At 38.5% G+C, this 24,136-nt stretch overlaps 1 protein-coding gene across 2 annotated transcripts in view; it reads right to left on the reverse strand.

The window, feature by feature from the left end:
- The window catches only part of NT5DC1 (5'-nucleotidase domain containing 1), a 122,492-nt gene that overhangs the window by 16,885 nt on the left and 81,471 nt on the right, over positions 1-24,136 (reverse strand). For both annotated transcript variants that reach the window (XM_024756674.1, XM_024756672.1), the window contains exons 7-8: positions 7,470-7,644; positions 5,548-5,645 (exon numbers count right to left, since the gene is read on the reverse strand). In XM_024756674.1, the coding sequence (XP_024612442.1) occupies positions 5,548-5,645; positions 7,470-7,644 (273 nt within the window). The remainder of the gene's footprint in view (positions 1-5,547; positions 5,646-7,469; positions 7,645-24,136) is intronic.

Below are 24,136 nucleotides of genomic sequence, written 5' to 3' on the forward strand. Positions count from 1 at the left end.
CCCTAGGTGATTTGAGTGTAAAGTCTGAGAAACACCGATGTAGAAAGAACAGCAGGAAAATAAAACAAAACAAAAACCTGATAGAACAATAAAAGGCATTCATTTCACCAAGGAGAGAGTAATGGGCACCTGTGGGGAGCAGTGAGAATGAAGATGAAAAGGTAACCTAGCAACCAGATTTAGCCTTAGGGTGCTATATGGAGTGGGAAGCCAATGAGATTCTGTGTGTGATAAATATATTAAATATATTGTAAGTCTAACAGTAATAAGTGAGCAATACAAAATATATTGAAATTAAAGCCAGTGACAAATAGAAATCTATGTCAATGAAAAGTATTTGAGGGCAGTGGGCAAGAGAGAGAACTAGAGGTATAAAGGGAGGCAGAGGGACGAGGGAGAACGGGGAAGAATGATCAAAGCTTAACGGGAAGGGAGGGGACGGCAGAGATGAGATATTTCTGAGGTAGATTAAACAGGACTTTATGAAAAAAACAAGACAAAACAAGAAACAAACAAAACCCCCCAGGACTTGATGCACAGCCTCCTGGATGTGAAAGGGTGAAGATGATGAAGGTTTCCAGCTGGGTTTATTCAGCGGCTGGTCAAGGTGACCAGCATATTTGGTGGTGGTTTGCTTTCAAGGTGGAAGGAGAATCAAGTCTGATTTCAGAATACTGGGTGGAGGTGTCTGGTGTACAAGACAAAATATGGTGTGAGGTTCTGGCAAAGACAGCTGGGGAAACATCTGGGAGTCAGTGGATAGGTGAAAGCTGAGGCCAAGACACCAAAGACAGCAAGTTGGGTCATGATTCCCAAATTGGGCGGCGCGGGGGAGGGGTAGTTGGTAGCAGGAGACTGGCGTGGTCCCTCTCCCCACTGAATTTACAACCTTGCAAGGTGGGCGGACTCCCTCCCCGCACCAAGCCTTAGCTCTGCTGAGGAGCTGAGTCGTGAGATAACAGATTTTGCCTAGAAGAGGTTCCCCGCCCCCGAACAGTCCTTAAGCCCCTGTAGGGATCAAGCTGAATGGAGCTCAGCCCCCCACCTGCCGAGTCCCCACCCTCCCTTTCGGCGCCTCCATGACAAGGGCTGCCATCAGTCCCGTACAACTGCGCAGAGGATGCTGCAGTGCTGGGGTCTCTGGGATTGGCTCACCGTGCCTTCCATCCCAACAAGCTTCTTTGCCTTAATTTTACTTCTAACTTTAATCATTTGGAGCAATGATCTGATTTACAAAGACAATGGACTGTCACGTAAGGGCCAACTGACGTGACTTGTACAGTAACATTAACTGCCATATGTGGGATGTTTGGCGGGTTACAAGGCTGAGAGATCAGTTAAGTACTGTAATAACCAGGACCTGATGTAATACTGTGCCAATTCATACAAGGGATGATAAGGGAGTGGCAGGTGACAAACTTGAGAAAACTGGAGGACAGGTTAGTTGTTAAGGGGAGAGAGGAGCTGAAGATGACAGATTTCCCTAACTTGGGCAAGATCTGTGGTTCGAAAAGTTATAACAGAGTTATGGAATATGGGAAATGAATAAGTTGTTATAGGTATGTAAAGTTTCATGTGATGCCAGGGCTCTGGGGCATGGAAAGCTTAGAAGACAGATAGAAATAGGCCTCTGTAAGTCAGGGAAAAGTGAAACCAAGAATTAAGGAATTAAGGAGTCATTAGCGAACAGGTGACAGTTAAAACCAGAGGGTGGTAGAGAGCTGACAACAGCAGGAGAAGAAAGGAGGGTCAATGCAGAACGCTAGAGAGTAGCAACATTTAACGAGAAAGGTGAAGGGAAACCAGCAGTGGAAACAGAGAGAGCAGTTAGAGGTAGAAGAATCAGAATCAGCAGCAAAATAAACACTGCAACAGAACACACTGTATTAGGGATTCTTTAATATGAGCAGTGTGAACCTCTTATTAATAATAGATCTGGCAATCCTTTTGCCCCCTAAATGTGAATAAACTATTTTGTATCAGCTCCAGAAACTGCAGGATTCACTGTGTCTTACACCAAAATGTTTTAAATCAGAGGACCAGAAAACTAAAGCTGGAAAGTACTTTAGAGATCTTCTAGTCTAATCCCTTCTGGATGTGAAAAAACTGAGACAAGCTCTATATCTATTATAAAAGCATGAAATCCCATACATTCTGAGGTCCATAGGCATTTTATTCTAATCATTATAGACAATGGTGATAGGACTTTGGGTCCTATTTCATCCATCCAGACTTTTCAACTCTTAAAGTTAAGACTTATAACATTTTCATACTTTAAATTCAGCCAAGATGACTATCAAGTCTTTTAATGAATATAATATCTGAAAATATAGTTTGGATAACTATTATTATGTCAGTCCTCAAATCCAATTTGATAGTGTAAAACCAAAAGAAAATACTGCACAGAGGTTATAAGATAGATACCTCTACATGGTTATAGTTTTTAAAAGCTTACCCTTATATCTCTGAATACTCCTCAATTAAATAGAAATACTGCACAAAGTACAGTAATTTGTCAGCATAAGTTGATGCGTTTGTGGTCTCCAATATGTTAAAAAATTTGGTATATTTTTAATGTGCATTGTTTTCTGTTACTGGTATTTGTGTGTCTGAGTAAAATTTTAATAAAAACCTTGGTGAAACGGCATAAGTACTACTGTAGGTATAGAACAGACACGGATTTTCTTGGAACAAAATATGAAAACCTTGAAGATAAAAGTAAAAATAAACATCTATTGAGTACTTAATGTATTTAAATATAAGTTTGTGAAGAAGGGAAAAACATTGAAATTTTTTTCCTGGTTTAATACACAGAGTCCTATTTGACGCCTTGATTATTTCTTTTTTTTAAATTTAAATTTTATTTTACATTGGAATATAGTTGATTTACAACGTTGTGTTAGTTTCAGGTACACAGCAAAGTGACCGAATCCCTGATTATTTTTTTTAAATCAAAGATTTATATAAGACATTAAACCAATATATAAAAAAACACCATCGATCCCTGCCTTTCTACTAGGCCAGGGTTTCTTAACCTTGGCACTACTGAGATTTGGGGCCAGATAGTTCTTTGTTGGTGGTGGTAGGGGTGCTGTCCTGTGTGCTGTAGGTTGTTTAGCAGCATCTACCCACTAGATGCCAGTAGTATCCCTCCTCCAAAGTTGTGACAACCAAATGTCTCCAGACGTTGCCAAAGTTGCCCTGAGGAGCAAAACTGCCACAGCTGAAAACAACTATACTAGACCATTCTCATCAGCATAATGCATATTCGAGTGTCTTCAGTTAAAAACAATAAACTACAGGTTTTCCTTGATTTACGATGGAGTTACAACCAGACAAAACCAGCATAAGTTGAAAATATCTTAAGTCAAAAATGCCTTTAATACACCTAACCTACCGAACATTAGCCTAGCCTACCTTAAACATGCTCGTAACACTTACATTAGCCTACAACTGGGCAAAGTCATCTAACACAAAGCCTATTTTACAACAAAGTACTGCATACTTCATGGAATTTACTGAATCAGTGTTCAATTAAAACAGAATGGTTGTATGGGTACAGCATGGTTGTAAGTGTACTGGCTGTTTAACCTCATGATCTGAGGTACTGGCTGACTGGAGCTGTGGCTTGTTGCCCATTCCCAGCATCAAGAGAGAGTAACAAAAGGCATATTGCTAGCCTGGGAAAAGATTAAAATTCTAAAGTTAGGGCTTCCCTGGTGGCCCAGTGGTTGAGGGACACGGGTTCATGCCCCGGTCCGGGAAGATCCCGCATGCTGCGGAGCGGCTGGGCCCGTGAGCCATGGCCGCTGAGCCTGCGCGTTCGGAGCCTGTGCTCCGTAACGGGAGAGGCCACAGCGGTGAGAAGCCCGCGTACCGCAAAAAAAAAAATAATAAAAAAATTTTAAAAATTCTGAATTTGAAGCACAGTTTCTACTGCATGTGTATTGCTTTTGCACCATCATGAAGTCAAAGAATCTGAGTTGCAGCACTGTAAATCGGGGACCACCTGTATGCCCCTTATCCTACACTGTCTTACACCTAAAACCTCAGTTGTTTGACTATTTGCATAGCTAAAATTCTAGAAAGAGTTGTTTACACTCATGGGTTTCACTACCTCCAATGAACTCTTCAAGCTACTGCAGTCTGGTTCTATATCTATCAGGGCTCAAGACACCAGTGATCTCTGTCTTGTCCACTACAATGGACATTTCTCTTTCCTTTTCCAATTTACTTTCAGTAGCATTTTCCCTAGGTGACCACTCTCTCCTCTCCTCACCGGTTTATGAATGTTGTACTCTATTTCCCCCACTATAATCTGTCTGCACCTACATCACACTCTTTCTTCTCTATCCTTAATGTTAGAGTGTGTCAGAGCTTGGTCTGGGCCTTCTGCCTATCTGTATTCTCCCTCTATGTGATCTGATGTAAGCCCAAGGCTTTAAATACCCCTCTATGAGCTGATGAATCCCAAATTTATATCCTGAACCTACACCTGTTCTCTCGGACTCCAGGCTCATTTATATAAATTTCCTAATTGAGAGCTCCAGTTAGATAATTCACAGTCATTTCAAAATTAGTACATTGAAAAATGAGTTCTTAATAATTATATTAAGAACCACCCTGCACAAACTTTTCCTCTGTATTTTTCCTCATGGCTGTAAATGGTCTCACCATTCACCCATGTGCTCAATTCAGAAAAAAGAAAAATCAGCAATCTGAAGTCATTTTTGATTAACTCCCTTTTCATCTGCTGCTTCTAAAGCATCACCAAGTCTTGAGTTTTCCATTTGCACAATGTATCTTAAATATGTCTACCTCTCTCCATTTCCAGTACTACTGCCTCAGACCAAAGCACCGCAATGTCTCACTTGCGACATTCAATTGCCTGGTCTCCCTCTTTCTCTCTATCCTTCCCCACATCCAATCCATTCCCCATCCAGCAGCCAAAAAGGTCTCTATGTCACTCGTACATCTCAACTGAATAGCTTCAGGTTGCTTTTGCCATAAAAATTAAAAGCATTTCCACAGTGTATGCGGCTGCCTGCCTCCCTAATTTCACCCCTTCTCTGCCCATGACTGTGTGCCAGAGTCACAGGTCCCTTCTCTGTCACAGGAACGAGCCCAAACTACTCTCACACGGAGGCTTTGCATTCGTTTGTCCCATTGCCAGGGCTACACTTCCTCTGCTCTTCTCATTACTCATCCCGCAGGTCCCGCCTAGCAAGTCACCTCACCTGACCTTTTCAGACAGGCGTCCCCTGGCCAGGCACTCTAAGGTGGCCTCCCGGTTTACTACCTCACCAGGAAGTCATTTCCATCTCAACAGGTAACACGACCTGTAATCATATCCCAGGCATTTACCAATTTGCTTACGTGCTTGTTTATGCATCCCAATGAGAGAAAAGAACACCTGGTATCTCTTTTATTCCCCTTGTTGCATCTAACACAGAGCTTTGTACATGGCTGTCAGCCAACAGGTATTTTTTGAGTAAGTGAATGAACAAATCTTAAATAGGAGAGTAAAGATACAAAATGTTAACTTACCAAGTGTCCGGAAAGGCCTCTGACTTGGTAAATGAGAGAAGAAACCAGGCTTCAATGCATTTGTAATCACAATGTCAAAAAGATATTCAAAATCATTCCTAAAAAGCAATGATATTTTTCATACATTTATTTTAAGGAATTAGAAAAGGTCCATATAAAACAGAACTTAACCTTTGCCTATTTGACCACAGCATCATTTCTGATCTTTTGATTAACTTCTCTATGCTTTCTATACATTCTAAGGTGAACCTTACACTGGAAATAGAAGGTAGTCAAGCACTAATCATCCTGACACCATCCTGAAGTATCAATACAAACATAAGGGGGAAAAAAAGCATATTAACTCATTAACTCTAGGTGCTAAGCTGGTTTTCTCACTATGGCAATAATTATAGTGTGTAAATTCAATAGTTTCTAACACCTAAAATACTCACGAGCTATGTTTTCAAATTTGGGGCCTGAAATTTGTCTGGATTTATTAGCATCAAGAGTTATTAATAATTTTGTGTGTTACATGGGTCCTACAGAAAGCTAGCATTATTAACAGGTCAGATGACATGTTTCAGAGAGTGTTCAAAATATGAAGATACCTTATTTTGAAAATCAGGGTAGTATTACAATATGGTAATTTTTAGGCAACAATAATTGTTTTTTAGTCTGTATTTAACACTGTATTAAGGATTATTTGGGACAGCAAAGGAAAGATAGTCCTTGCTCCTGACAGACTCACTATTACATTGGGGAGATAATATTTACTCAACATTCCAGAATACTTTTACACAGCAAAACGACACTGCAGAGGAATTAAGATATGAAGAAAAAGTTTGGTAATCTATGCTAATGAAAAAGAAATTAAGACTTCCAAGTGTTTATTCTGAAGCATGGTCCCACTACCAGGACAGCAAATGTCTCTACAAAAGGCACTTTCCAAGGCATACAGGGCTGCAGCCTTAATTCACTTCAAGGATCCCAAACCTATACATTAATCAGAAAGCAGAAAACCACCGATAGACCGTAAGTACACCATAGGCCAATCTGAATCCACATGTGCTGAGGAACATGGAAATCAGGAAGCTAAACAGGTTGGCAAGAGGTCAGTTTTGAGGCTAAAATTTGCTTCATACTCACGGCAATTCAGTACAGTATCTGCTAAAATTTGAGGAAACAGTAGGGGAGATCTAACAGCTCATTTTAGAATCTGGCTCTGACCATGGATATTCCCTGGCATTGCCCGTAAGAATGCCATAGATAAGTATTAACATTTGCTGAGCCTTACCAACTACTCTCATACTTTTACCTGTATTGTGCTATTTAAACTTCCTGTCACGCCTATGAGATACTACTGTCCCATCTTTAAGATGGTGAAATTGAGGCTTAGAGAGGTCATACAACCTACCCTAGGTCACGAGGTGAGTTGCAAGGCAGGGCTTGAGCCCACGACTGTCTTATTTTAAGTCTATGCGTTTATGCTGCCTCGATGTTCATGGATGTCAATCCCACCCCTGGCCGTGTAAATGGGGAAGTGCCTGGCTCCACATGGAAATGGCTACAGAGGGATTGTATTCCATGTCAGGGGCTATAATCTACAACTCAGTGCCCCTCAATAATCATCCAAAGCTGAGAAACCAAATTCACGGAGGACTGCCCAAAGGACATGCGGTCCATCCACCTTTCAGAAAAGCTAAAGCCCAGACTATGAACGGGCTCTGAGCATACTGACCCGGTAATACCGCTTAGCTACAATGTACTTGGGGTGTGTTTCTGTCAGGAGATGTTAAGGGCTGTTATGAGAAACAACCACTTGTCACTCAGCATTGTTTAATATAATGGTATGGTCAAGGCTAACACTTTTTAAAAAGCACTGGTGTAATTTGTTATCAGCATTTTATAAGATCATGAAAACGAAATGACTCGTCACTTACCCAAGGATATATTCACAGAGGAGTCTACAGTAATCACTGTGAGAACTGGTAATTAACATAAGAATTTTCCCAGCATTTTTTAGCTGTCGAAGCCACTTTTTAACAGATTCCGGACAAGTGTGTAAATACCTGCCTGGATCTCTTTTTATTTCTGGAAAATATATTCCACAGTTTTCTGAAAAATAAAAATATCAAGGAGGTTTTTCTTTAAAAATTTTTTTGACTTAGTGTATTCTCGAACAAGTTCCTCTCTCTCAAAGCTATAGATAAAACTAAAAGGATAAAAACTAGGTTCGAATAATCCAGCAACGACGCCATTACTAATTGCTTTTTTTTTTTTTTTTTTTTTCCAGTTCCCAAATTGGTGAATTTATTTAAATAATAACATACAGTGTTGGGGGAAAAAAAAAAACCCTAGGAACTTTAACATCCCTGCAATAGGGATATAAACTGTTGTACCCCTTTTTTTTTTTCTTTCTTTTTTTTTTTTTTAAACATCTTTATTGGGGTATAATTGCTTTACAATGGTGTGTTAGTTTCTGCTTTATAACAAAGTGAATCAGCTATACATATACATATGATTACTAATTGCTTTTTAAGAATACTTTTCTTGTTCTTAAAAACATGATGATTGAGAATGTCAGTTGAAAATATTTTTTGGTTATTTGACAAGGACTGATAAAGTGTTAAAACAGATAACACGATAAACACAATACATCAGCATTTTCAAATCAAAGAAAATCTTACTGCATTTGCAATGTCAATTAATAAATATTCTTTCAATCATTCAACAAATATTTGCTGAATACGGATAACAAACAAATACATATTTAGATAATGCACCAGGAACACGTCTTTGGCATGATGCAGTGGAGAAGGGAGCTGGGTTCCTGAGTCAGTGTTGTTTCAGATGAAACTGAGACTAGAGGCCCTGGTCTATTACAGCCCCTGGGAGGTGATGTGATGTTAAATGGAAAAACAAGTCATAAAAGGCAGGAAGGGGACTTCCCTGGTGGTGCAGCGGTTAAGAATCCACCTGCCAAAGGAGGGGACACGGGTTGGAGCCCTGGTCCAGGAAGATCCTACATGCCGTGGAGCAACTAAGCCCGTGCACCACAACTACTGAGCCTGTGCTCTAGAGCCCCCGAGACGCAACTACCGAGCCTGCATGCTGCAACTACTGAAGCCCGCGCCCCTAGAGCCTGTGCTCCACAACAAGAGAAGCCACTGCAATGAGAAGCCTGAGCACCGCAACGAAGAGTAGCCCCCACTCGCTGCAACTAGAGAAAGCCCGCACAAAGCAATGAAGACCCAGCGCAGCAAAAAAATGAATAAAAATTATTTTAAAAATCATTAAAAAAACAAAAAGAAAAAGAAAAGGCAGGAAGGCAGTGCAGTTGACAGTGAAAGCCGAAGAACCTGAGTCACTGAGCTGGGCTTGCCAGCTCTGTCCCTTTGGGTCTTTAGAGCCCAGGGGGTCAGCCTGAGCTCCGAAGCAGCTGGTACCAACATTTCCAGAAGTCCTGGTCAGATGCACCCACTATGTTTGATATGATGCCTTAAAAGTTATGAGTACTTAGGCACATAATTGCAGATTTGGTTGAAATGCTACTAGATTCATAAAGCACTTTAGAGATACTGTTCTTTGGGCATGATAGCAGTAGTAAGCAAATAAAGAGAACCTGAGTTCCTACTTTCCTTAACTGCTAGGAAAAAGACACAGGCATAAACAAAACAAGAAGTGAACGAGCTTGTAGTGAATTATAAACTCTGCAATAGATACAGGCTATAACTGTAATTCTGTACAATGTCATGCACTTGAAATAAATGAAATGAAAGTTATATATCAAGAATGTCAGGACAGAAGAGTCTCTTAAGAAAAATAAAAAGAAGAAACAAAAGCAGAAATGGTAGCAAATACTGTTGTCTGGCTGCCCAAATCCACTCCCCTCCTTCTTTGCTAAAGAGTATTCTGGTTTTGTTTGAGGTTTCATCCTCTTCTGAGGGGCTAGGTGCTCAGGGAGGGTGGGTGTCTACCAGTCTAACCTAACAGGATAATTCCTTCCAATGTCCTGGTCATGTAAAACAACCCAATTTAATGAGCTTAAACATTAAGGATATCTATTATTTGCAGCCTACAGCATCTCTGTTCAGAAAATAATACACTGTAAGAATTAATCATAACCCGATTAAAAAAATTACTTAAAATAAAGAATGTTAAAAAGTGAGAATAATATTCAGACATCAGAACACCAAGAACAAAAACAAAGTTTGTGCTCTTGTATTTTGCCCTACAGAGAACACATGTGTAAATCTCTAGGATCTCTTAATATCCCAGAAGCTATGTAATGGCCCTTAAAAAAATTAAAATATACTTTGTTTTTCAGGAAAGAGGAGGTACTAGTAGTAGAGGACTAATTTAAGGAAGACAAAAGAATAAAATTAAATAACTAAAAATAGAATAGTTTGATGAGTGAGTGGCTATCAAAGCAATGGCAGAAGCTGTGTCTTTCCCAGAATTTATCTAAAGGAATCATATGTAAGATTATTTCACCCAGAAAAACAAAGCTTTTGTAGCAACAGTAATATTATGGGCTAGATAACAAAAGATTTGTAGTATGTAATGCTGAGAACATTTATATACTTAAGCATCTGTATTCAAAAACAATTGCTGAGAAAAGGCTATTTTTTCCTTAGCTATATGTGCTTAGTGCCATCTAGTGATCAAAATGTAAGTTACTGTTAAAAAGCTACTATTTCATTTCCAAATGAATAAAATAAAACATATACATTTAAATACTATATTTAAAAATTCTTGCCTACATTAGTATTAGTTTCCCTTAATAAGCCTAATCTAAAAGAGTGCAAACATAATAGCCTAGTTGGAGAAAATTACTCTCTGAGGAAATAATGGGGTTGTCCTCCTTTTGTTCACAAGCCAGAGTGAAATGAACAAACTAAAAAAGACAAGTCCTGTACAAACAGATACCCCATGGCAAGTTATGGGTCGCTCTTGCTATAAAAGATCACTAACTGTTGTTGGGTAAAATATTTTCATTCCCATGTAACCTTAAATCATTAAAGAAATAGGAGGTATATTAATATAACTATACTCATCTTTTTAAATTCTATTTTTATTGATATAACTGACATATAAACTTACATACTATGTAAGTCTATGGTGTACAACGTGTTGATCTGACATGTACATATTGTAATATGATTACTACTATAGCATGAGCTAACACCTCTATTATGTCACAAAATTATCATTTCTTTTTTTGTGGTGGGGACATAAAGATCTGTTCTCTTAGCAATTCTGAAGTTTATAATTTAGTATTGCTGTCTCTAATACACGCTCATATTTTGTTGAAATAAATCAAGCTATTAAACCAAAGGAATTTACGTTAAACATACTACACTGGAATAATAACTGCCTATTAAATTATTTGCCTAAAGGTAGGTAGTCTGCCTTTTTGTTCAGCAGGGAGCAATCATTCAATGAATGAATATTTAAATTAGTTCAGGGACAGATACAGGAACATTTATGTTTATTTAAAATCAAAGTAATAATATGATTTGTAACATAGTACCTAACTGTGACAAAAAACTGTATCAGTCATGTCCTATCAAAGTCATGCTATCTAAAGTACCTTCTTTTTTTACCCCTATTGATAAAAATAATCGTGTTAATTATACTTTTATACTGATAGATTAACACTGAATAGACAAGACAAGGAATTGAGACCTAAGGTGGAAAGAAAGGAATGGTCTTGTTTGTTCCCAACTCACAAAGCAGACTGTGTTTTCACTTAACCTCAAAGGAATTCTATTTCACTGCCATTTTATTAACTCATTTTCCTGTCCTTTCCATCCCTCTTCTCTCCTTAGATACTGGTATTTTCTGTATCCAGATGGGATTAAAAGTATAATTTTTAAAAAGCTAGTTCTAAAAATAAAATTTTGTCCTTTTATATTAAAAATTGGGTTAATATAGAGTCATGGAAATAAGAGCCAAGTGTTGCGACAGTCTGACGGGCACTGAAAATGGCCTGCATGTATCAAACATGATTAAGGATTGAGGGACCTCTAGTGGTTAAAAAAAAAAAAAGTACAACTTGAATAATAAAAATACCTTTTTTAGTCTAATAGGTAATCGTGCCACATCATGATTTCTATCATCATGGCGTTAGTAAGCATTTTCCTCACTTACTGTATCACTACTGTTTGTGTGATTTGTGGCTACAGTTCTCAAAGCTGTTGTGCAGGGGGATTAGAGATGCCAGGATGCTAATAACACCTCCACCATCAGCCTCCAAATAAGGTCTGTTGTTATTTCCACTGCAGAACGTAATTTAGGAGAGACTGAAATATCTACAACCTTTATAGGTTATAGAAGAGCATGCTAGTGAATAGCTAAAATGTTTAGCCATGAACTGTTTAAATGTACTTGCTGTAAGAGATGATACAATTTTCTGAAATATACATATACTATATGATTTTTTTGGCCAAGAGATACGGAAATAGTTTTTGAAGGATGAAGGAAATAAACAATAGATTAAATATGTTCTAGATTTCATTTGTTTATTTATAGAAGGCAAAAGATGAAACTGAAATTTAATATTAAAACAGATTTCTTGTTTATGGTTCCTGTACGATTTGTTTCTATCTAATATATTTGTAAATTAAGAAATCTTGAATGTCTAGATTGGGTAAAGTGAGTATCTATGTGCTAAATATAATGCTTGGAAAAGGACAACAAATAAGAATTGAGAAATGAAGTATAAAATGTACCAAAAAACATAATTTATAAAATTTTACATTAATAGTATTTGACTTTCATCTCTGTATCTGTTACCTACTCCAAAGATTCTGATTTAATTGGTCTGGGCTGGGGTGATGCCACTGATATTTTTTTAAAGTTCCCCAAGTAATTTCAATGTACAGTCAGGATTAAGAATTATGGCTCTAAGCTATAAGAACTAGAACTTTTGCTATTATTATCTGTATATCTTGCATGCGTCATTGTATATCACTGGCTCTCAGAGAGCAGGGATTTCTTAATTTTACAGTATCTGATTACCTAACATACAGCTTTATACATAAGAGGCAACCAATACATATTAATTACTGGTGATGTGCGATGTCACACATGGGCATGAACATTGAATGAAGAACCTTGCCTGATAAAGAGAAGACTTGTGTTGGAGATGAGATTGGAGAGAAGGGAAAGCATATGAAATTTAAACATTCAAATGCAAGAGCACTGACAGCTAAGGGACACTGACTTGGCCCACAAGACCTGATAGAGGAACTAGGGGGAGGAAGTAAGTTATAATGCCTGAATCCATGATTCCCAAACTGAGAGCAGTATGAATCTGGTGTAGCACTTGTAACAAATATCAATTACTGTGCCCCACCCTAGAGATCTCTGGGGCTCCAGAGACTCACACCTGGCCAACAAGACACTTGCAAACCTGTGAAACAGATGGCTTAGATGGACCATTTTATAATCTTAGGATTGCCTGAGTCTACATCTCATGGTGATGTCACAGGCAGATAACTCTTTAGTCACAATGAACACCCATTTCCACAGTGTTTCTCCTCCTGAACAGACCACAGTAAAGTAAAAACATAACTTTTATATGCACTGGGAGACCAAGAAATTCGTGTGACTTGGTTTACTGTGATATTTGCTTTATTGTTGTGGTCTGGATCTGAACCCACAATATCTCTGAGGTACGCATGTATGCAATCTCCCCAAAACAGAATTTCTGTAGAGTAGTCGTTGTTAAAATACTCTGAGAGTTTTGGATTCAAGTAGATTAGGGGTGGGGCCTGAATATGTGCATTTCTAACAGTTTCCCAGTTTAGGTGATTAGTCCAAGGACCACACTTTGAGAAACACTGCTATATAACACCCTTATAAAACCAGATAGCTTTCTGAAAACCATTTCGCCCCTGCCCCAGAAAAACTTGATCCTCACTATTCTGGCTAGAAATGCAAAACCAGATTAAGCATGTTTAATGTTATCTGATGAAAATTCTCAAACCTATGTCTTATGTTAAAATGGATCTAAACCAACAAGGTTTTAAGTTTTAAAAAATTATTTTTACTTTGTAAGGGAAGAATATATGTGAGGGTGAAGATGTAATGGAATGTTTTTTCATAGTATTATTTTACATTCATTTTAATTTTTCAGTCCTGAGAGCAGTAATTTTGTAGGTAAAGCAGAAAAAGCCCAGGTTCTGGAGTTAAACTGGCCTAAGTTTGAAATCTAGGTTTGCCACTAACTATATTGGTTATCTGATTCTTGAGGAAGTCTAGAAACAGAGTTAATTTTTAGTAATGCTCGTTGTAATTGGAGGGACATTTTCGCCGTCTTCTGCATGTGATTTGTATACAGAACACATGTTCAATTTATTATACATATTACAGTATAGGAAAAATGTATGGGGAGCTCCCAAGATGGTCACAACACTATCTCCCATCGCACATGTGTCTGGAGTCAGAGTCTACTGCCTCACTCCTTTGAATCTGGGCAGGCCCTTTTATTGCTCTGACCAATAGAATGGGGTGCAAGTGACATTGTGTTACTTCCATGTGTTACCCTTAACTGGCCTGGAAACTTCAATTGCCTGTCTCTAGGAAGCTGATCCCATGAAAAAGTGCAACCAATCTGAGACCACCATGCTGTGAGGAGCAATTCAGATGAACTCATTAGGTGCAGGTGCTCCAACTGCCAGATCCAGCTGAGCACTGAGCTGACAGCTTCAACTGCGAGACCCGTGAGTGAGCCCCTGTAGGTATCAAGCCCAGTCAAGGCTTCAGGAGACTGCGCCCCCAATGACACCTGACTTCAACCACATGGGAGACACCAAGGGAGAAGCACTCAGAGTCCAGAATATAAGTGACAATAAATTGTGGCTTTAAGCTACCAAGTTTTGCGGTGGTTTCTTATGGAGCAATAGATAATTGAAACAAGATGCTTTGGAATGGAGTCACAATTCCAATTATTATCTCTAGGCAATTCAAAATAAATTGAGAAGCCATTGGTAAATGCTCCCAGAAACACCTGAAGTAAAAGTAAATAGGCTTTAAATTGTCGTTGTTCACCTCTGAAGAATAACTCCAAGGTTTCTACTGTATATACATTTACAGAACATAAATATGTATAGCTTCTGACAACATAAATCTTTTGAACAGTTACAAAGAAAACCCAAATTAACAGGTTATTGAAGGTAAATTCTACACAGTACTTCCGACCTCTCACGTACTTCAAATGTGAGTTACTCAGAAACGGAGATAATAATAACCAACTGTTGAAACACACAGTGATTACAGCAGAAGAAAGGAATCTTTTGAGATGTTTACCTCCCATTAACCTCAACTCAAAACTTGAGATTTCTTCAAAAACTAAATTGGTCTTCAAAAAAACATGCATTTTAAATATAACATTTCATCACAAGAGTGTACTTTTTCCTTAATTACCTTAGTTAAAATGTCCTCAGTGTCTCCAGAAATATCTTTTCTTACTAATAAAGCCAAAGTATGCAGAACTAGGACTAACTTGGAAGAAATCAACTTCGGAACACACACAAAGATTATTGCCACAAAGGATTATTTATTCAATATCTGGTCTCACAGTGTAAAATATAAACAGGAAAGCCCTATTTAGCTATTAGGTCTGTGTCACATCTACAGCTAGGCCACACAGCATTTAGTGAAGAAGTTATTTTAATGAGGCATTACTCTGTTTTTCACCACACTTTTCCACCCAAATCTGTATCGTATCAGTATACAATTGACCCTCTGTATGTTTTGGTTTCTTTCTTTTTTTTTGGTAAAACACCACCTGGTCAGTTACCCCATGTTGACAATAAAAAAAAAATACTAAACTTTTAAATTAGTGATATTTTAACTCAGTTAATTGTTTTGGCAGAGGTCTTAATTTTGTAATATAAAATTTGAAATTATGGACTCGATAAAATAGAAAAGTGTTAATTTCTCTTTGATGTAACAGACATAGAAATTATAGCATCTATATGTGTAACGCCCTGTAACATTGTTTGAGGAACGGTAATGCCCTAAATCAGAATTCTTAACCTAAAGTACATACATGGGTCTCAGTGGGTGAATGGAAACCCAACACTGTTTACAACATTTTGCTTATCAATGTATTTGTGCATTTCTTGGGGAGGAGAGCAGGTGCATACCCTCTAGTTTCCATCAGATCCCCGGGTCTGCGGTCACATGACTCCCAAGGGGTTAAGAACCATAGATTTTTATTTTCCAGGTTAGGATAGGCCAACTAAAAACACATTTCCAGGGCTTCCCTGGTGGCGCAGTGGTTGAGAGTCTGCCTGCTGATGCATGGGACACAGGTTCGTGCCCCGGTCCTGGAAGATTCCACATGCCGCGGAGCGGCTAGGCCCGTGAGCCATGGCTGCTGAGCCTGCGCGTCCGGGGCCTGTGCTCCGCAGCAGGAGAGGCCACAACAGTGAGAGGCCTGTGTACTGCAAAACAAACAAACAAACAAAAAAAACCACATTCCACCCTGAAGGTCCAGTGGTTAGGACTCCAAGCTTCCACTGCTGGGGGCCTGGGTTCCATCCCTGGTTGGGAACTAAAATCCCACAAGCCACGTGGCATGGTCCAAAAAAAAAAAAGAAAAGAAAACCCCCAAACCAAAACAGACAAAACCAAAACACATTCCAATATACCCCCTTTGTCACTGTCAAAAAATAATCTTATAGATATGTTTTAGACAAAGGTGATTCTCTACAACAGGTGACATAGAATTTTTACACAAATAAATATAATTCCTAGACTATTCTGTGATTTTGTACACCTATACTCATCCTACGTCTGATAAATTAACATTATTTAGGATGGCTAATGAATGGTTGCTCCTGTCAATTTAATTTATAGGTTAATTGAAAATTACCAAAAACAAAACTTAAAAACATATATAAAACATAAATACTCAACACTGAAAGTATTTTGAAATAACATTATTTGAAGAGATTAAATTATTGCTTTTCTTAACAAATATGATACGTTCCTGCTATAGAAAATTCACTGAATTGGGTTTACTATTTTTGGATCACAAACCACCTCACACAGAGAGGCTTAAAACAGTATATTATCGTATCTCATAATTCTGAGGTTTGACTGAGCTTAGCTGGGCGGTTCTCCCTTGGGGTGTGCCAGTCAGATGTCACAGTCTGGCACCTGGGGCTGGGATGGCTGGAACAGTTGAGGGCTGATAAAACATCTCTCCACTTTGCTAGCCTGGGCTTCCCCATGACATGATGGTTTCAAGGTAGCCTGATTTCTTAAATGGCAGTGGGTTTCCCTCCAAAGCAAGTGTTCTAAGACACTAAGGCAAAAGTTGCAAGGATTCTTACGACCTTGTCTTAGAAGTCTATAGAGTTACTTCTGCTGCATTTTACTGATTATATGGGGCCATTTCATTTTCAAGGAAAAGAAAAGAGGAGTATAAATTCTGGGAGGCACACTTCATTAAGAACTATTATCTTTTCAGACTAGCTACCCAACACACTAATATTTTGGTGTGATTCTTGCCAGTATGTTTTCTATTCATATATAACTATATGGGAATTTTAAGTATACCACATACAGATTTTTACCTGTGCATTTTGTTCAGTGTCATATTTGAGCAATTTCCTAAGCATTAACAGTAATTTAAAAACATTCTGATAAATTTGCCTTAGTATTTTGAAAGGATTATTTATAATAATTATCTTTACTTAGTAATAGTAAGTAACTGACATACTTTGAGTGCTTATTTTTGCCAATAACAGAATTGCCAATGCAACTATAAGACCTTTACAACTATTAATGTATTTAATCCTTCTAACAACCCTGCGAGGCGGGTCCTGCATTATTCCCATTTTGCAGTTGAGGAAACAGATACAAAGAGGCTGAGGAACCTGCCCAAAGTCGCAGAGAGAGAATGTAGTACAGACAGGATTTGAACGCAGCGCGTCTGCTTTCAGAGCCTGTGCAATACCACCTCTCTACTGATACAGCATTTGAGTACTGTAGAACAACTTCAAGGATACCATAAATCCTTACTTTTTTTTTTTTGGCATACGGTGCATTACTAAATAGTATCATAGTTCAGGGACTTCGGGATTGATTGGAATTAGAATAAGTGAGAGTTTGAAATTTGGACAAATCAAATTAGATTTCTGCAGAGGAAAAAAGTATCTATCGATATGCACTCTGTCTACTTTTCTAGTCACAGCATCTAGAACTGGAAGGGGCTTTAGAAATCATCCACTTCAATGCTGTCATATTAAAGATGAATTTGTAGAGACCACAGATTTTGCACACAACTATAAAGTTAGTAATAAACTTGGGAATGGAATAGAGTGCTCGAGAAACCTACCCCACTAAACCTTACATAACCTCATATGTTATCTTAGCAGTTACACGAGATATGTAACCTCATTGTTTACATGTCTAAATCTTTGTGTTTTAAATCGAACTTATCGAGTGATCAGTGTCTGTTAAAGAAAAATAATGCATTCAGAAGAAGCAGAAGTCAAATGCTTAAATGCTATCCCTATTTTGCTCTGTAATTATTGAATAATGTGCTTTTCCTCAGAATGTCTACAGAAGTTTTTGTAGTGACTGAGCTCATGTTATATATGCTATTTTCTGGGAACTGAGCTTTTATAATGAGACAGGCAAAAAACCCAGAATAAGTGTCTCACATTAAGGTGTAAATATTATCTTCCTTCCTGGAATGCACTGTCCTCTCTTTGCTGCTTAGAAATGTTTGCGGCTTGTCTGTGGAGCCCTCTCCAACCCCCTTGCCCAGTCACACCACCTCTGGACATCATTCATCACACTACATGATAATAAACACTCGTAATAAGTATGTTTACGTATTTTTCTCTCTCCTGAGACGGAGATCTTTTAGGAAAAGAACTGTCTTTACGTTCGTATTTACATTCTTGATGTCAGGCAAACGGTAGAGGATTAATAATTGCAGAAGTAAGTGTGAGGGGAGAGCTACCAAACGAGATTTTACCAGGTGATCATAAAAACCAGAGGTTGGCAAACCACAGCCCGCAAGCTAAGAAAGGTTTTTACATCTTAAAATGGTTATATAAGTATCTACATAAAGCCTATAATCCTTATGATCTCTGGTCCTTTGAAAAAAGTTTGCTGATTCCTGATATAAACATAGTATTTCATAATTATAGGACAGTAACAATAAGCAACAGTTCTAACTCAGTTTTAGAAAGTGCCAACAAGATTAATGAAATTGTTCATTTGCGAGATTCTGTTTAAAGGTTACGCAGTCTCTCAGCAGAGTGAATATTAGAAGATCATTTGTGATAAAACTGCTTTTTGAAAGACAATATAAATACTTTCATGTATTTTTTTCATCACAGTGGGTCCCCAGCCATGATATACTTGCCCCTCAGTTATTCTCCAGCCCAGGTCTTCTAACAGTCTATTCTACGGAGCCAGAAGAGGGTTCTCGTCACTTTGCCACCTTGTTAAAACAAATCTAAATCTGCTTTTGCCATTGCCTTTATGACTCTGATACACTTTATTTTTAGTCTCTGAATAAAATGTTTCCAGGCTCATTTGCTCTGCTTGCTGATACAGCAATAATAGCAGGGGCCACAGCAAGACACTGCCAAGTCCAGGCTGAAAGCTAACAGCTGGTAATATTTTCTCTTAAGGTCAGAGGAAGTAGCAAGATCCAAAAAATGCACATGATGACATCATCAGAAGGACCTAAAGAGCTTGTAGCTTGGGATGAATCAAGGCACTATTGCCTAGACACACTCTTACGTGTTAGCTGTATAAGAAACAGGAATGTCTTCCTTGGTATAGCAAATCAAAGATGCCTCCAGGTAAAACCTTGGACAAATTTTAGGGGTTAGCTTCAAAGAGGTGCACTGTAAATTTCGTCTCAAAATAGTTTTTAAATCTATTTGCGAGGCACAAAAGCATCCTGCAAGGTTTTGTTTTCACCAGAGGAAGTGGGCCCACATATTATCCTGACTTGAAACCTCCCACCTCCTCCAGAAGAAAGAAGCTGGAAAAAATCAGAACTAAAACGGGATAGTTTGGGGCAAAGCAGGCTCAGAGAGGTGCCATTGCTTACTCCTTTAAAAGAAAGTTATAGTTGACTTCTCTAGCTCCGAGGCACAGAGATCAGAAACAACAACAGGAACAAAGCTGACTCAAACACCAGACATTAGGGTTCATTTACTATAAATGTCTTAAGGAAACCTGCCTCCTACTGGAGACTCAAATGCTCAGTTATTTAACAATTCTTTAAAAAACGAAAAACCTGGAGTAGAACTTTCACCGAGTTTCTACCAACCTGGTTTTTCTTCCGGAGTCCATAGCTTAACAGAATGCCAAGACAGCATTTTAGCATGTACACACTACGCTCAATTCAGCTCCCCCCAAAATATAAATAACTGAAAAGATCCATTATGAGAACCCAGTCCTCATTCGACAATAATCCATTATGAGGCAGAAAGGGGAGAAAGCCGGGGCGGGGGGAGGGGGTGGTGCAGCTGTCCCAGCCTCAGCACCTAACACAGCTTGCAACCTCTGCATGGAGTGGGCCGGGTCTCAGGTAGAAAACGGTGGGAATGGGCGGGAAGGGTTCCCAGCTGAATAATGCTACGTTCGGCTGGCTTCCAGAGAATATTCTATGCTAAGCAGGGCTTTTAATCTTCTCAGTTTCTCATTTTTCTTCTTTGGCCTGATTCCTTTCACCTCTTTCACTCTGCCTCCTTCCAATTTGCTAATACTATAAGTTTACATATCTTGGGTATTTTCCTGAACTGATAAACATACAGTCATATTAAGACGACAATCGCATGCATTTGTAAAATACTTAAATATGAAAGACTTCTAAAACCAAAAATCAAAAAACAACTCTGCCGGGTTAACATGAAAAATCTTAAAAATAATGTTAAAAATTCAGTAATACATATATAATTAAAGATTTTGAAAGGAAGGTATTTTTCTGCTTTCTCCATCCCACTGTCAATCTAAAGCCATTAACTCAAAGCCGATTCCTTCTCTGCTTTTCTAAATTCCACCCTGCTTTTAGGGGTCAGCATAATTTCCATTTTTCTAGTTTTCTCTCTCCTTTTGAATATGCCAACTACTATATGCTAGTTCACATACTCCAACTCTTGTTCATATATTTTTCTATATAGTTTATTAATTGCATAAGAGATTTTTATCTTCTACTTAAGCTCTATAAATCAAATTTCTTTGTGGCATTATAGTGATTAGCATTACAACGATTAGATTCTGGGCACAGAACACATTCAAAAAAGGTAGTGTCATTAAACTTTCTCTTAAGGATGTTAAACATACTTGCTTAAAATCTCGGTGACTATAAAGTACTACATGGTTTAATGAAATAAACCATCTCTTCTGTAGTCAAAGGTGAACTTTATTTCTGCTCAATCTAAATGAGGCCTACTTATAAATTTTAATTAAATGGAACCTCAAGGCTAAAGTTCTTAGGAGCAGCAGTGCATATCTCATTGTTGGTGTACATTTAGTGAATATCTTCCGTTTTTCAGAATAAAGCACAACAAACCCGCTACATGCATACAACAGTTCTAGTTATTAAGGCAGGGATCCTACAAGTTCCCAAAAGACCTGAATAAAACAACACTGTCATAATCAAACTATTCATTATGAAAAATTATATTCTGACTTTCTTTTGCCCTAAAAAGAAATTTGTTAAGAAAGCACATGACACAAATGATCAGACTATTTCTTTCTAAAGGAAAGGAGCTGGCAACATAAATCCAGAGAAGCTGAAAGCTTGGAATTACTCAATAACCAAGAATGAAACGTTCAAAATTCAATTTAAGTGAGGCAGATATCTGCATTTTACTCACAGTGTTTAGCAAATGTTAGCAATAAACACCAAAATGAGCTATGTGTACTCAATGAAGAAAAATGTGAATGAAAAGGAAATTGCACTAGACCTTATAGATGCCCAGTAACAGTTCCATTTATCTGAAAACCAAGACAAAGAAAATGTTTTTCCCTCCAGATAAGAACTCCATTTAAAACTTCAAAAGGAGTTAGTTAATCTAAATGTCTCATGTCAGCGAATGAAATCATTATAGAGCAGAGGAGGGAAGGGAGAACGGAATTTGTGATTTGCAGACGACTTCATTAAGTAATGGCCGTTGCTACTGATGTGAAGAGAGTGGCTACTCCATTCATGCTGAAAAACCTTCAAAGGACAGAGAAGGGGACTTCCCTGGCTGTCCGCTCTTCCAATTCAGGGGGCACGGGTTCAATCCCTGGCCGGGGACCTAAAATCCCACATGCCGTGGTGCGGCTTAAATAAAGCAGTTCTGTGTGGAGCACATACACATACATAAGCACATTACAGGATGCAGTCCTGGGTGATCCTGGGTGGCCTGAATCTGGATCAAACAGTCCTGATTCAAATCTCAGTTGTACAATTTGCTTGGGCAAGTGTCTCAGTCATTCAGTCACTTTATTGGCTTATCTGTGAAATGATGATAATAGAACCCACCTGATAAGATTGTGTGGATTAGACACAATAATATATGTAAAACACTTGCACAGTGCTTGGCACATAGTAAACACTCTCTGTGAGTCACCCTGGCTTAAACATACACAGTTAATCAACTGTGAAATCACCCTATGGGCTACATTGCATCAGGAAATTGCCCTGCAAGGGTTCAAAATGCAAGGCTTCACTTATCAAAATGGCACTTAACTTCAAAACATATTTGGAAAAAACTTCAAAAGTTCTACTGAGGGGGATGCAGGGAAGTGTCTCTTCTTGCCACTTCCATGGAAAAACGCAGGGCTGGATTGCCTACTGCTCCATTATTTAACGTTTCTCACAGCACTGGGCAGAGAACCTTGGGGTCCACAAAACCCCATCTCCTCACTGTGCAGACATGAAAGTGAGGCCTAGACAGGCTGAGTTACCTATCATCACGCAATGACGTTATTACACCTTGCATGCCCCTGTCCACTAATAAAGTAGAGGATCTTTATTAGTCACCATCTTTCATTCCTTTTGCAGTTCTATAATATACAAGATTGGGAATGAAGCACTCACCGAAGGAGAAAAAAGTCTGTTGACTCCAACTGGGTGAACTGAGGGCTATTTATGTCAAATTACTTTATTATAAAAATTCAGCAAACCCACCTGGAAAGCACTTGGCAAATTCGAGTATTATTAACTCAAGTATTTCTTACTCCACCAAAAGCCTGTAGGCTCACATCAGTGCATCATTCTCTCTTATCCAACTGTTTCCCTGCAGGACCAAAGGCCCCTGTCTTCAAGGTGTTTTCTGGATGGGCCTACAGAAAGTTGCAAGTGGGTACGTTTGATGATCACTCTGTGTGTGTGTGTGTGTATGTTTGTGAATCTAGGTGTATCTGTGGCATAAAACTATTGAGCCAGCTGCTCCCTACTGGCTTTTTCCAAAAGTTAAATTATCATTATAGATATTCAGTGGTCCCACCAAATCCTGACAGTATCATGTATTGGTGAGGATACTGAGACTATAAAGCATCTGGAACTCTCCTACACTGTACAAGTATTTTGGAAAATTGTTTGGTAGATCTACCAAAACTGAACACACACACACACACACACACACACACACACTCTTACACTATAATGCAGCAATTCCACTTCTAGGATAGATCTAACAGGAGCATGTAAACAGGTACACAAAACACATGTACATGATGTTCATGAAGCATTATTTGTGATAGTCTCCAATTTAAATTTACCCAAGTGTCTATCAATTATGTAGAATAGATAAATTGTGATAGAGCCATATAATTGTATACTGTACAGTAATGAAAAGGAACGAATTACTGTTACATTCAGTAACAGGGATGAATTATAGAAACATAATGTTGAAGGAAAAAATAGCCAGATATAAGAACATACATACAGCCTAATTCTACTTATATAAAATTAAAAATCAGGCAAAATTAATCTATTGTGTTAGATATCCCTCCAGGCAAGGGATTGGCTGGAAGGGAGAATGAGGAGGGCTTCAAGGGGACTGGAAATGGTTCTATTAGCTGAAAATATGTTCATAAAATATGTTCATATGTTTAACAGTATTTAACAACAGTAATTATAAAGAACTGACACAATATTTTCATGGCCATAAAAATTAATCCAAGAAATTAAGTAGAGATAAGTGCTATATCAGAAATTCAAGAGTCACATCAAATGAGAATCTATGTAACCCAACACTGTAAGACAGTTCAGTATAGAAAAGCAAGCATTTGGTAAATTAGTTTGTTTAAATTTTCATTAAATAACATTTTAGATTAACTTTACTGTCTCCCAGCACAAGAAGTGTTTTTCTAATATCATAATCTGTGGGAGACAGTTGTCTATTAAACTTCATTAAAAAGCGTTGTATTGGGCTTCCCTGGTGGCGCAGTGGTTGAGAGTCCGCCTGCCGATGCAGGGGACACGGGTTCATGCCCCGGTCCGGGAAGATCCCACATGCCGTGGAGTGGCTGGGCCCGTGAGCCATGGTCACTGAGCCTGCACGTCCAGAGCCTGTGCTCCGCAACGGGAGAGGCCACAACAGTGAGAGGCCCGCGTACA

This window comes from Neophocaena asiaeorientalis, unplaced genomic scaffold (assembly GCF_003031525.2).
Source record: "Neophocaena asiaeorientalis asiaeorientalis breed wild unplaced genomic scaffold, Neophocaena_asiaeorientalis_V1.1 scaffold125, whole genome shotgun sequence".
In the NCBI taxonomy this organism is placed as follows: Eukaryota; Metazoa; Chordata; class Mammalia; order Artiodactyla; family Phocoenidae; genus Neophocaena; species Neophocaena asiaeorientalis.